This window comes from Sus scrofa, chromosome 4 (assembly GCF_000003025.6).
Source record: "Sus scrofa isolate TJ Tabasco breed Duroc chromosome 4, Sscrofa11.1, whole genome shotgun sequence".
NCBI lineage: Eukaryota > Metazoa > Chordata > Mammalia > Artiodactyla > Suidae > Sus > Sus scrofa.
The window spans coordinates 111,273,219-111,285,928 of NC_010446.5; the positions used below are offsets into that span (position 1 = coordinate 111,273,219).

At 36.6% G+C, this 12,710-nt stretch overlaps 1 protein-coding gene across 1 annotated transcript in view; it reads right to left on the reverse strand.

Moving 5' to 3' along the window:
* STXBP3 (syntaxin binding protein 3) overlaps positions 1 to 12,710 on the reverse strand; it is a 59,914-nt gene that overhangs the window by 39,065 nt on the left and 8,139 nt on the right. The window contains exons 2-6 of the mRNA XM_021090106.1: positions 11,454 to 11,503; positions 10,238 to 10,319; positions 6,270 to 6,346; positions 1,941 to 2,019; positions 261 to 361 (exon numbers count right to left, since the gene is read on the reverse strand). Coding sequence (XP_020945765.1) covers positions 261 to 361; positions 1,941 to 2,019; positions 6,270 to 6,346; positions 10,238 to 10,319; positions 11,454 to 11,503 — 389 coding nt within the window. The remainder of the gene's footprint in view (positions 1 to 260; positions 362 to 1,940; positions 2,020 to 6,269; positions 6,347 to 10,237; positions 10,320 to 11,453; positions 11,504 to 12,710) is intronic.

Consider the following 12,710-nt stretch of genomic DNA (forward strand, 5'->3'; position numbering starts at 1 on the left):
ACTCATATTCCTCCTTTCATCTGAAGAAATGTTTATTTGTAGATTTAAAATTCACCAAATACGTAACATATAAAACATCTCTAGAATACAAAACAAATAAACTCATAAAAATTCATCATGAACTAAAATTAAATGAAGTTTGGGTCTTCTGAGCATAAGCTGCCCATTCTCCTTGCTTGACCCTTGTAATAAACCTTTCTCTGCTCAAAAAAAATTTTTTTTAATAATAAGTAAATTAAAAAAAGAAAAATATAAAGTACCTGAGATTCAAGAGGAAGGAAGGAAATATTTATTTCTTTACATCTTCTTATTGACTTGGAGCAAGAAGCCTTAATTTTGTTAAAGAGACTATCAGGGCAAACTGAGAGGGAAAAAAAAATTAAAGCATGTAACTCCATCTAAATTTTCATTCTTTTGAATAAATCATTCCAACGTCCAAGAATATTTTTTATACATAATTATGGAGTTTCACAAAGGAGTTTACTATGAGGACACAAATGATATGTAGATATTGTTTCTCACTTTACAGAGCAAATGCATTCTAATCACAAGTCTGTAATAGAAATTCCACTGTCCCCATTCACATCCACCATAACCTGAGATATATTTCTTTAGCTGTCAACACAACAAACTTTAACTGTTAGGAGGGAAAATCAAGTTCAAACTGAGGACTTAATAAACTTTCATAGGACTTTGAAAACTTAAGAATTTATACTATTTTTCTAAATCTGCCACTATGTGTAGCCACTCCACACAAATTTTAAATTTTTCTTTGAATTACAGGAACTTCTCCACTGTCAGGAATTCTAAGCCTCTAAACTAATAAGTTCTGGACCACAGGGCCCATGTTGCCCCCCTTTTACCTAACTGCTTAGTTTCAATAGATCCAGGTTGGAGTCTCAATCCCTGACTCCACTGTCTTTTAATGTGATGTTCTTTAGTCTTGAGATTGCTAAAATTAGGAGGCTTCATATTCATTAAATTTTATCTATTCCACAAACATGAATTTCTAAATAATGTTACTTAAATGACAAATACTTCTGATATGGCATTTTTTAAAACTGCAAACTACTACCAACATGAGATAAATAATTTACAGGAGAAATAATATCCTACTTAAAATGATGGTTCTCACAACTTAGAGACCAAAACTTAAATAAATGACATTTTTATTGCTGCAGAATAAGATAAAACCTAAAACAGAATTGTATCTGTCTCTGGACTTCTCTGATTGTTTACCTGCTTTGTATTTGAATGTATTGCAGAGAAAAAGAAATATGATAGGTTTTTCCCTTATTTGCATAGATGGCAGCTTCTTTAGTGCTATTCCCAAAGGGTCTCATTTTTTTTTTTTTGTAATCAAATCCCAAGTTGAAACTTTGATATAAAGAAGAATTCCAGAGTTCCCATTGTGGCTCAGCAGGTTAAGAACCCAACTAATATCCACTAGGATGAGGGTTCAATCCCTTGTCTCACTCAGTGGGTTAAGCATCCAGCATTGCCACAAACTGCAGCATAGGTCACAGATGTGGTTTGGATCTGGTGTTACTGTGGCTGTAGTGTAAACCAGCAATTGCAGCTCTGATTCAACCCCTAGCCCAGGAACTTCCATTTGCTTCAGGTGCAGTCCTAAAAAGAAAAAAGAAAAAAAGAATTCTCCCTGTCATTGGCACAGAATCTGACGGACAGCCCTCTCCATCAACCCCTTCATCTGGTATACCAGCAAGAATGGCTCTTCTGAATCTAGTTTAGAATGATTTGATTTTCTATCTCATCAACATGAATTAGATAGATAGCATCTTATATTTTTAGATTCTTTCTAACCTAATTAGAGCAAACAATAAATAGAAAGTCACTAGTATTGAAAAAATATCATAAAATACTTCATGATTCATAGAATCTCAAACAATGAAGCCATAAACTTTTACTATGCTACTTACAGTCAGTGAAGTATATATACGCTGCTTTATATTTGTTCTCCGATTTGCTTCCAAAATCACGTAAAAAGCAGTCTACAGACTTAAAAAGGTTAGATGTTAATATACATTTTATCAATTTGTAATTTAAATATGCTAGCCTTTGAAATAACTAATAATATTTTACCTTGATCATCAAATAAAACCTTAACTGTCAAAATTTTAATTTATAAACTAGTTTTTGAGATGCTATGTGGTCTAGTCAATTATAGCTAGAAACATAGTAAATAATAAGGTAAAACGTATGAACAGAGTGCTGTTTCGGTGGTGAGGAGATTAAGGAAAGAAAGGTCAAGAGAAGCTAAAGCAACACAGAAGACAAGACCACTGGAAGATAACAGACCAAGGAATTGAGAAGTCAACGAATGTGGAGTTCCCCTCGTGGCACAGCGGAAACGCATCCAACTAGGAAGCATGAGGGTGCAGGTTAGATCCTTGGCCTTGTTCAGTGGGTTAAGGATCTGGTGTTCCTGTGGTTGTGGTGTAGGCTGGCAGCTACAGCTCTGACTCGACCCCTAGCCTCGGAACCTCCATGTGCTGAGTGCGGCCCTAAAAAGAAAAAAAAAGGAAAAAGAAAAAGACAAGTCAATGTGTACTGGAAGTATTACCTCTACAGACAATAAAACCATTGAGACAATGACTGGACAAGTGTCAGAGCTCCTGACTGAGCAAGGAGCTAAAGCTGTCAAGGGGGATTAGAATGAAAGACCCACAAAGGTTAGAAGGCTGCAAGGAGGAGGAACAGCACATAGTAACGTCTTAGTAGTATTTGCCTCATACCACAGTCTGAAAGCAAAAATGAAGAAAAAAGAATTTCACTCTCCCTCCTCCATCTGTTTCTTTTTCTCCTCCTAGAACTAGTGTACTCCTGTTAGAGCTCATGAATCTATCCTGCAAGTCTCTTATCTTTCCTGCCATGATTTCCATGACTGTTTTTTGCTTTGAGATACTCCATTTTGATCTCACTATCAATTCAAATTTGCATAGCAATTATCCTCTTCTTCAATTAACTATTTAACTGAGAAAATACACTTCTGGGCTTTACAAAGTTTTTTATATGCCATACCAGACTCTTGAGTGTACTATTTTTCTGTTCAGGTTATCATCCTTCCCTCCAAGCCCCTATATCTTGCTAGACATGCGTTTTCTTCATTCTTACTAAACCTCTCTCTGGCCATATGACCCATTTAGACATGTGGTTGCTTTTCTCTGTCAGCTCACCTGAGGTTTAGGTTTAGCTGTTGGAGTAGCCTAAACAGAGGCAGTACCATAAGAGGAGGAAGGTAAAGAGGTTTCTCCTCCTGAGGGCTGTAGGTACAAAAGCAAACAAACCACCCAGCTGACCTTTCCCCTAGGTTCAGAGATCTCTTACAGCCAAACCCTTCCTAAAATCTGTCATTTTATGATCCTTGCCTGGGAACTCTCTCGGATGCTGGTCTCCAGGTACTCACCCAGCCCCTAAGGGAGGAAATCTCACACCAAGTTTCTCTATAAGCACGCAAGCAACCCCAGGCCTCACTTACACCTACAGGCCTAGAGGACCCAAGAGGTAATGGGACAGGAACAGAAACTGAAGTTGACTACAGGAGAAAAAGGAGTCACAGTCAGGTACCATTTTCTCTGAATCCGTTACTGATACACAATTTTGCATGCTGCTTTTGTCACAACATTAAAAATAAACATTTCCATAGAGCATTAAATTTTTCTAGATTTTCTAGATTTTCAGTGGCCACATGGTCTTTCATAGTATTTTTTGTTAATGTTAAGAACTTATTTTGATTTCTTTAAATTTATGCCATATAGCAAAGTAATTCAGTTACGTGTGTATACACATTCTTATAATCTTTCCCACTATGGTTTATCACAGGATATTGAATATAGTTTCCTGAACTATACATAAGGACCTTGTTTATCCATTCTATATATAATAGTTCGCACCTGCTAATTCCAAACTCCCAATCCATCTCTCCCTCACCCTGCCTCCACCTTGGCAACCACAAGTCTGCTCTCTATGTCTGTGAGTCTGTTTGTTTTGTAGATAAGTTCATTTGTGTCATATTTTAGATTCCACATATTATCTAGGAATTTAGTTTTATCATTTATTTGATTATTTCTTTACAATAAACTCCAATATACAGAACTTTTAAAGGTTTTTGATATGGCAAACTATTTTCCAAAAAGGCTATATTAATCTATACTCCCAATAGCAGTATATAGTAGTTTCTGCTCCATTACCCATTGACAATGGATGTTGATGCTAGAATATGATAATATGGATAAAATAAATATATAAATACACACATACTTCTTTTAATCCCTCTGCCAATTTAGTAGGTGAAAATGTTGCTTTTTTAATTTTATTTTTTCTGATCATGAATTTTATCTTATGGAATTATACTATGGGTAAGATACGTCATTAAAATTCACCAGCAGCCAATATGTAGAGACTACACAGTAAATGTCTGAGTTGTTCCCTACTGTCTGCTAGAGCTAGAAGAAATGAATTGCAAAGTTAACATTTCTAGGTAAGAATCAGCTAAAGGATGCATTCAAAAGCACATTCTCAGGAATTACAGAGAATAAAAGTGTCTCAGATTTAATAGGGCTCTAAAAGTTTGGGTTTTAAATATGAATTAAATCGTGGTTAGATCATAAACTAAAGAAATTCCTTTGCCATAAAAATAAACATATATGCATATATACATACATACATGTGTGAGTACACATACATATATGTACACTCCAGGGAAGTTACTAAATAAATGAAAGATTAATCCAAGACTATTTCTTCTACATACATGTCCATCCTCCTAAAAATTATGGTTGAATAGAAACTGCACAAGCAACAAATTATTGAAAGAAACTATTACTTATATAATTAAATTCTGCTTTCATAGAATTTAAAGAAAGGAATCTTTTCACTTACATATTCTCTCTGAGAAGAATGCAAATGAAACCATTTTCTAACACAGAAAGAATTCCCTAAGCAAATGGCTTTCTTAGTTTTATTTTTCTAATAAAGGACATTTTATTACTTTGCATTTTCTAAGAGCAAATCATGTCAATGGTAAAAATACTGAAGAATGTATTTTTTACATACAGATGGCCAACAGGCACATGAAAAGATGCTCAGCACTGCTAATTATTAGAGAAATGAAAATCAAAACTACAATGAGGCCCTATCTCACACCAGTCAGAACAGCCATCATTAAAAAATCCACAAATAACAAATGTTGGAGAGTGTATGGAAAAAAAGGAAACCCTCCTACATTGTTGGTGGTAATGTAAACTGGTGCAGCCACTATGGAAAACAGAACGGAGAGTCCTTAAAAAACTAAAAATAGAATTGCCATATGATCCAGCAATCCCACTCCTGGGCCTATATCCAGACAAAACTATAATTCAAAAAGATATGTGCACCCCTATGTTCACAGCAGCACTATTCACAACAGCCAAGACATGGAAACAACCCAAATGTCAGTCAACAGTTGAATCGATAAAGATTTGGAACATATATGTGATGGGATATTACTCAGTCATAAAAAAGAGTGAAAAAGGAGTTCCCGTCATGGCGCAGTGGTTAACGAATCCGACTAGGAACCATGAGGTTGCGGGTTCGGGCCCTGCCCTTGCTCAGTGGGTTAACGATCCGGTGTTGCCGTGAGCTGTGGTGTAGGTTGCAGACGCGGCTCGGATCCCACGTTGCTGTGGCTCTGGCGTAGGCGGGTGGCTACAGCTCCGATTGGACCCCTAGCCTGGGAACCTCCATATGCCATGGAGCGGCCCAAGAAATAGCAAAAAGACAAAAAAAAAAAAAAAAAGTGAAATAATGGCATTTGCAACAACATGGATGGACCTAGAGATTACCATACTAAGCAACCTAAGTTAGAGAAAGAAAGATAGAAACCATATGACATCACTTATATGTAGAATTGAAAATAAGACACGAATGAACTCTTTATGAAACAGAAACAGATTCACAGACATAGAGAACAGACTTGTAGTTGCCAAGCAGAAAGGTGTCAGGGAGGGGTGGACTGAGAGTTTGGGATTAGCAGATGCAAATGGCTAAACAAAAAGGTCCTAGTGTATAGCACAGGGAACTATATTCAACATCCTGTGGGAAACCATAATGGAAAAGAATATGAAAATGAATGCATATATTTATATATATAAATAACTGAATCACTCTGCTCTACAGCAGAAATGAACACACTGTAAGTCAAGTCTTCTTAATAAAATAAATTTTTAAAAACAAAAAAGAATGTACTTCAAAAAATTCAAAATACTCACCTTTGATGTTGGAGTGATAAAATAAAGAGCTTTCATTTGTCTGACAGGTTCTCGATTCTTGTAAATATTTTCCACAACTAATAACAGAAAAAGTCATTTTATATAACCACTTGAAATAATTTTTAAATGAACTTTACTATAATTCTTATTTATAAGAAGAGGAAAACATAATTATATATCCTGGGTTTAACATTTTGTTTTCATTTGAAAAATTAATCCTTAAAATGTGTCTTCCCTAAACTCTGGGCTAAGTGGTTATCATGAGAAAAAAAATAAAGCAATTATTTGATAGTTAGATCTACAAACATAAGCAATCAACATGCCATGAAGAAATGAAGAAAAAGTAGGAGTTCCCATCATGGTGCAGCAGAAAAGAATCCGACTAGGAACCATGAGGTTGCAGGTTCAATCCCTGGCCTCGCTCAGTGGGTAAAGGATCCAGCATTGCCATGAGCTGTGGTGTACATCACAGACAGGGCTCGGACCTGGCATTGCTGTGGCTGTGACATAGGCCAGCAACTGTAGCTCTGATTAGATCCCTAGCCTGGGAACCTCCATATGCCACAGGTGCAGCCCTAAAAACCAAAAAAAAAAAAAAAAAGTATTTAAAATGTGTATTTCTTTTAAAAATATTCTACTATAATAAATAGAAAATAGGGTATCAGAAATCAGGGTAGGAGTTCCCTTTGTGGCTCAGTGGTTTAGGACCCAACATAGTCTCACGATCCCTGGCCTCACTCAGTGGGTTAAGTAATGTGGTGGTGCCACAAGCTGCTGTAGGTCACAGATGCAGCTCCAATTTGAGCCCTAGTCCGAAACTTTCACATGCTGCGAGTGTGGTCAAAAAAGGGAAAGAAAAAAAAAAAAAGAAAGAAAGAAATCAGGGTAACCATCTGTTAAACTTCATAACAACTCTACATGTATTTTACAAAGGAGGAAACTGAGGCTTAAAAAAATTAGGTAACTTATCCAAGTTACACAGTAAGAAAGAGACAGAATTCCAACCCACATCTGTCCATCTCCAGAATCTTAAGTTTTTTAACTGCTATATTATTCTTTAAATAAACTGCCAGAGTTCCCGTCGTGGCTCAGCAGTAATGAACCCAACCAGTATCCATAAGGATGCGGGTTTGATCCCTGGCCTTGCTCAGCGGGTAAGGATCTGGCTTTGCCGTGAGCTGTGGTGCAGTTCTCAGATGTGGCTCAGATCCCACGTTGCTGTGGCTGTGGTAGGCCAGCAGCTGTAACTCTGATTCATCTCCTAGCCCAGGAACTTCCATGTGCTGAGGGTGCAACCCTAAAAGACAAAATAAATAAATAAACTGCCAATTAACTTTTTCTTTTAAAACCACAAATTAATATTTATAAAGCATTTTTCAACAATGAAATATCACCATAATTTACTCAATTATATTTTTATTGTTGAAAGTTTATAAAATACCTAATATAAAACAGTGAATTTAAAACTGCTGAATTCTAAATTGTCAAATTAATTATTAAGACTGTGTTAAACTAATTCTAAGTATCATTCTACAAATCAAGAGAACTATCTTAAGATTCATGCTGGCAAAGAGCCTACAAAGAATTAAAAACACTAATCTGACATGCAAGGAAGGCTACTGCTGGACTTCTCCTTTATTTATTTATTTTTTGCTTTTTAGGGCCGCACTCTCCGCAGCATACGGAAGTCCCCAGGCTAGGGGCTGAATCAGAGCTACAGCTGACCTACACCATAGCTCATAGCAAGGCTGGATCCCTGACGACTGAGTAAGGCCAGGGATTGAACCTGCATTTGTTTCCACTAGGCCAAAACGGGAACTCTGTAGACTTCTCTTTTAAATACGATGATTTATTCTCTCATTCATAAATTTATACTAGTAAAGGCTAAGTTCACCATAGCTTCTGTTAGATAGGGTACCTTATAAGATTTCCAAAGAAGTATTTAATTTTATTTTTATCTCCACTCCCAACAATTGTAATTTTACCTTTAAATGATTGTAGTGAAATCTGTGTTAACTTACTTTTATTGCTTAATGTCCCCAAAAAAGTGTCTCACAGTCTTCTTATGCCATACATATTTTATGTGAATAATGTATATGTTAAAATATGGTAATGTGGAGTTCCTGTTGTGGCTCAGTGGGTTACAAACCTGACCAGTATCCATGAGGATGTGAGTTCGATCCCTGGCCTCGTTCAATGGATTAAGGATCTCAGTGTTGCCACAAGCTGCAGTGTAGGTCACAGATGCAGCTCGGATCCTGCACTGTGGCTGTGGTAGAGGCCAAAAGCTGTAGCTTTGATCTGACCCCTAGCCTAGGAACTTCCATATGCCGCAGCTGCTGTGGTAAAGGAAAAAGCAAAAAAAGCAAAAGAAAATATTGTAATATGATTTAGAAAACAGACTTTTAATTATTTTGAAATGTTGGAGTTCCCGTCGTGGCGCAGTGGTTAACGAATCCGACTAGGAACCATGAGGTTGCGGGTTCGGGCCCTGCCCTTGCTCAGTGTGTTAACGATCCGGCGTTGCCGTGAGCTGTGGTGTAGGTTGCAGATGCGGCTCGGATCCCGCGTTGCTGTGGCTCTGGCGTAGGCCGGTGGCTACAGCTCTGATTCGACCCCTAGCCGGGAACCTCCATATGCCGCGGGAGCGGCCCAAGAAATAGCAACAACAACAACAACAACAAAAAAAGACAAAAGACAAAAAAAAAAAAAACAAAAAAAAAAAAACAAATTGGGGCTTTAACATCTGTCTTTGAAGTGTTGTTATAAAGATCAAATTTAAATAAATGAGTTAAAGGATGATGAGTTATGGATGATAATGTGATTATGAATGTCACAAGACACTGGTATTCCCCCTCACAATGAAGAGAAATTAAAATCTCATTAACACAATCCTTGGGAGTTCCTGTTGTGGCACAGCAGAAATGAATCTGACTAGGATCCATGAGAACACAGGTTCGATTCCTGGCTTCGCTCAGTGGGTTAAGCATCTAGCGTTGCCTTGAGCTGTGTGGTGTAGGCCAGCGTCTACAGCTCTGACTTGACCCCTGGCCTGGGAACCTCCACATGCGACAGGTGTGGCCCTAAGAAAGCAAAAACAACAACAACAAAAAAGCAACAATTGCCTAGTGGAAGACAACAACTTGTGGCAGTGTGATTTTTTTTTTCATAATCCCACACTAAAGCTGATTTAAATTTACAGTTAACTGCCTCATTTCTAGATAGTAAAGAGAAATGTAAAAGTCAGTATTATATACTTATAAATATGTACAAAAGTTGATTTTATGATATAAATCTTACTATCTATTTAAAAACAATATACGAAAACCACAAACAATCAAAATATCAAGGTAAATCTAGTGCAAAGTACAAAACTCTGACAAACACCTAAGAGTAAAAAATATCAAGAACCGGAGTTCCCGTCGTGGCGCAGTGGTTAACGAATCCGACTAGGAACCATGAGGTTGCGGGTTCGGTCCCTGCCCTTGCTCAGTGGGTTAACGATCCGGCGTTGCCGTGAGCTGTGGTGTAGGTTGCAGACGCGGCTCGGATCCCACGTTGCTGTGGCTCTGGCGTAGGCTGGTGGCTACAGCTCCGATTGGACCCCTAGCCTGGGAACCTCCATATGCCGCAGGAGCGGCCCAAGAAATAGCAAAAAGACAAAAAAAAAAAAAAAAAAAAAAAAGAACCAACTCAACAAGGCAACTGACTTAGTGTTGGTTGGGGTGCTTACTTATATATGGGTCAGCTGAGGGAAAAAAAAGCCCTGACTTACAGAGGTTATACTGAAGATTCACAGAGAAAAGACTACCCAGTGTAATTATTATGCCTAGAGTTACTAAAAAAAATAAATAAATTTAAACATAACCTTGTGAGAAACACAACTACTAACTAAAATTTACTACTATTTCAAACTCTCTCAATCATTATAAAAAGAGTTTTTCATGATAAGTATTTATAACACTTACCAGTTATACCCTCTGCTAGAAGATCTGTCATTTTGCAACATGATGCCAAAAGCTTAGTGGTAAATTCATCCAGAAGCATTATCTTAAAATGAACATAAATCAACAGTATAAGCATTTGACTGCCAAGAATTCACAAGACAGAATTTAATCCCTCAAACCTATTCAAACTTAATAACTTTTTGTAACATAAAATTAAAATGTAACCACAGTAAGCAAAATTATCTCAACTCATCAATTAACTTGCATGACTCAGAAACTTACTTTGTCAATATATGTACATATAAATTATACATAAGTGAGCAAATGGAAATTTTTTTTTTTTTTTTTTGTCTTTTTGCCATTTCTTGGGCCGCTCCTGCGGCATATGGAGGTTCCCAGGCTAGGGGTCGAATCGGAGCTGTAGCTGCCAGCCTACGCCAGAGCCACAGCAACGCAGGATCTGAGCCACGCCTGCGAACTACGCCACAGCTCACGGTAATGCCGGATCGTTAACCCACTGAGCAAGGGCAGGGATCGAACCCGCAACCTCATGGTTCCTAGTCAGATTCGTTAACCACTGCGCCACGACGGGAACTCCAAATATTTTCATTTTGAAGCAGAAAATTTGTTCAATTTAAATGTACCTTATGGAGTTCCTGTCATGGCTCAGTGGTTAACAAACCCAACTAGTATCCATGAGGACACGGTTTTGATCTCTGGCCTCTTTCAGTGGGTTAAGGATCCAGCCGTGAGCTGTGGTGTAGGTCGCAAATGTGGCTCGGATCCTGAGTTGCTATGGCTGTGATGTAGGCTGGCAGCTACAGCTCCGATTCGACCCTAGCCTGGGTATCTCCGTATGCCACGGGTACGGCCCTAAGAAGACACACAAACAAACAAACAAACAAATAAATAAATGTACCTTACATCAAACATCAAATTTTCTTAAAATTAGAAAATGCCACTTGTAGAATAATAATTGTTCTAGGCGCTATTTTAAGTATTTTACATGGATTATTAATTCATTTAATATTTATAATTACTCTGAGACCCCCGCTTTGCAGACAAGGAAACAGCACAAAGACAGCAAGTAAGTTACCGAGAAGCCATGCTAAGAGCTGGTGAGGCTAGGATTTAAATGCAAACAGTATGATTCTAGACCCTATACTCTTACAGAAGTATAATTAAAATATATATGCTTTAGCCTTAGGTAAATTCTATGCAAATAAACAAATTATACCTTCCATTCGTCTTCTTTCTTACAGTCATCAAACACTGTTGCCTTTATCTCTGCAAAGAAAAAGAGAATTATTTAGGAATCTTATTCAACAGAATAACTACTGAAAAGATCCAAGATGGCTAGGGAACTATCAACTGGAATTGCTCAGCTACATAAAAAGCACATACACTTGTTAAACTCTAAGTAAAAACCCACTTCTCTTATGGTACCTTTAAACTAATATATTTTTTAACTTTTGAGAATAAAAATATAAGTAAGGTTAATATATTTAAGTATATAAACACATCTTGAGAAGATTTCTGAAAGTATTATCTGACTCGGTTTTTCCTATTCTACTTAAATCCTAAGTAAACAAGATGAAAACAAAAACCCATAGGAAAATCCCTAACTACTCCATTGATAAATTACATCTGACAATCAAAACTAGATAAGTAATTTTCTTCCTGATTGACTACATTATAATTTTCAAAAATGTGTCACAGCATTAGGATACAAATATTCATAATTTATTTATAATCAATAAATATTATTAATATGTTCCTTGCAATGACCTTCAAAATTAATCTAAATTAAATATTTTAAGTTAGTAAATAAAATACACAAAGGCAAGTCTCACAAATACCTGTTATTCTACTTTGGAACATGAAAATTTCCCACATTTAATGTTTTATTAATTTGCAATTAATTTTGAAAACTGCAGTAATATATGTAATACATAAAATACAACTAAATATAAATTACAGTAATTCTTCTGTCTCATTAATTCTTGATAGTGAGATTTTTTATAATTTCTTTAAACTATTTCTATTTCTTCTTTTATATTTGTTTAAGTTAACACTTTTGGAAATATACCATCAGATTTTTGGTATCATGTTAAGAAAAGACATGTCCAAGCAGAGGGTATATTTAATAAGGATTAATGATACTCATCATAAGAATGGTGATCTGAAAGGTTTTACTGTGATGAGAAGATATCAAAGTGTTAATTAAGATATATTAGTTAATGGGCTTATATATATCTGCTGGGAAGATTATAATGTTATATGAGATTTATGGCAAAAGCCTGAAGTATTTAACCATAATTTAGGCCTAAAGCAGTGGTTTCTGGTATTCTACAGGCACAGGAAGGATTTTCCTCAAGTAGTGCTGAGGCACTGAAACATTATGGGATGTCCCTTTCTAAGTTTGCTTTATTTCTGCACACCTAAAACAAGCTGAAAATTAAAGACATTTCACTTGACTTTGCCAAATTTGTGT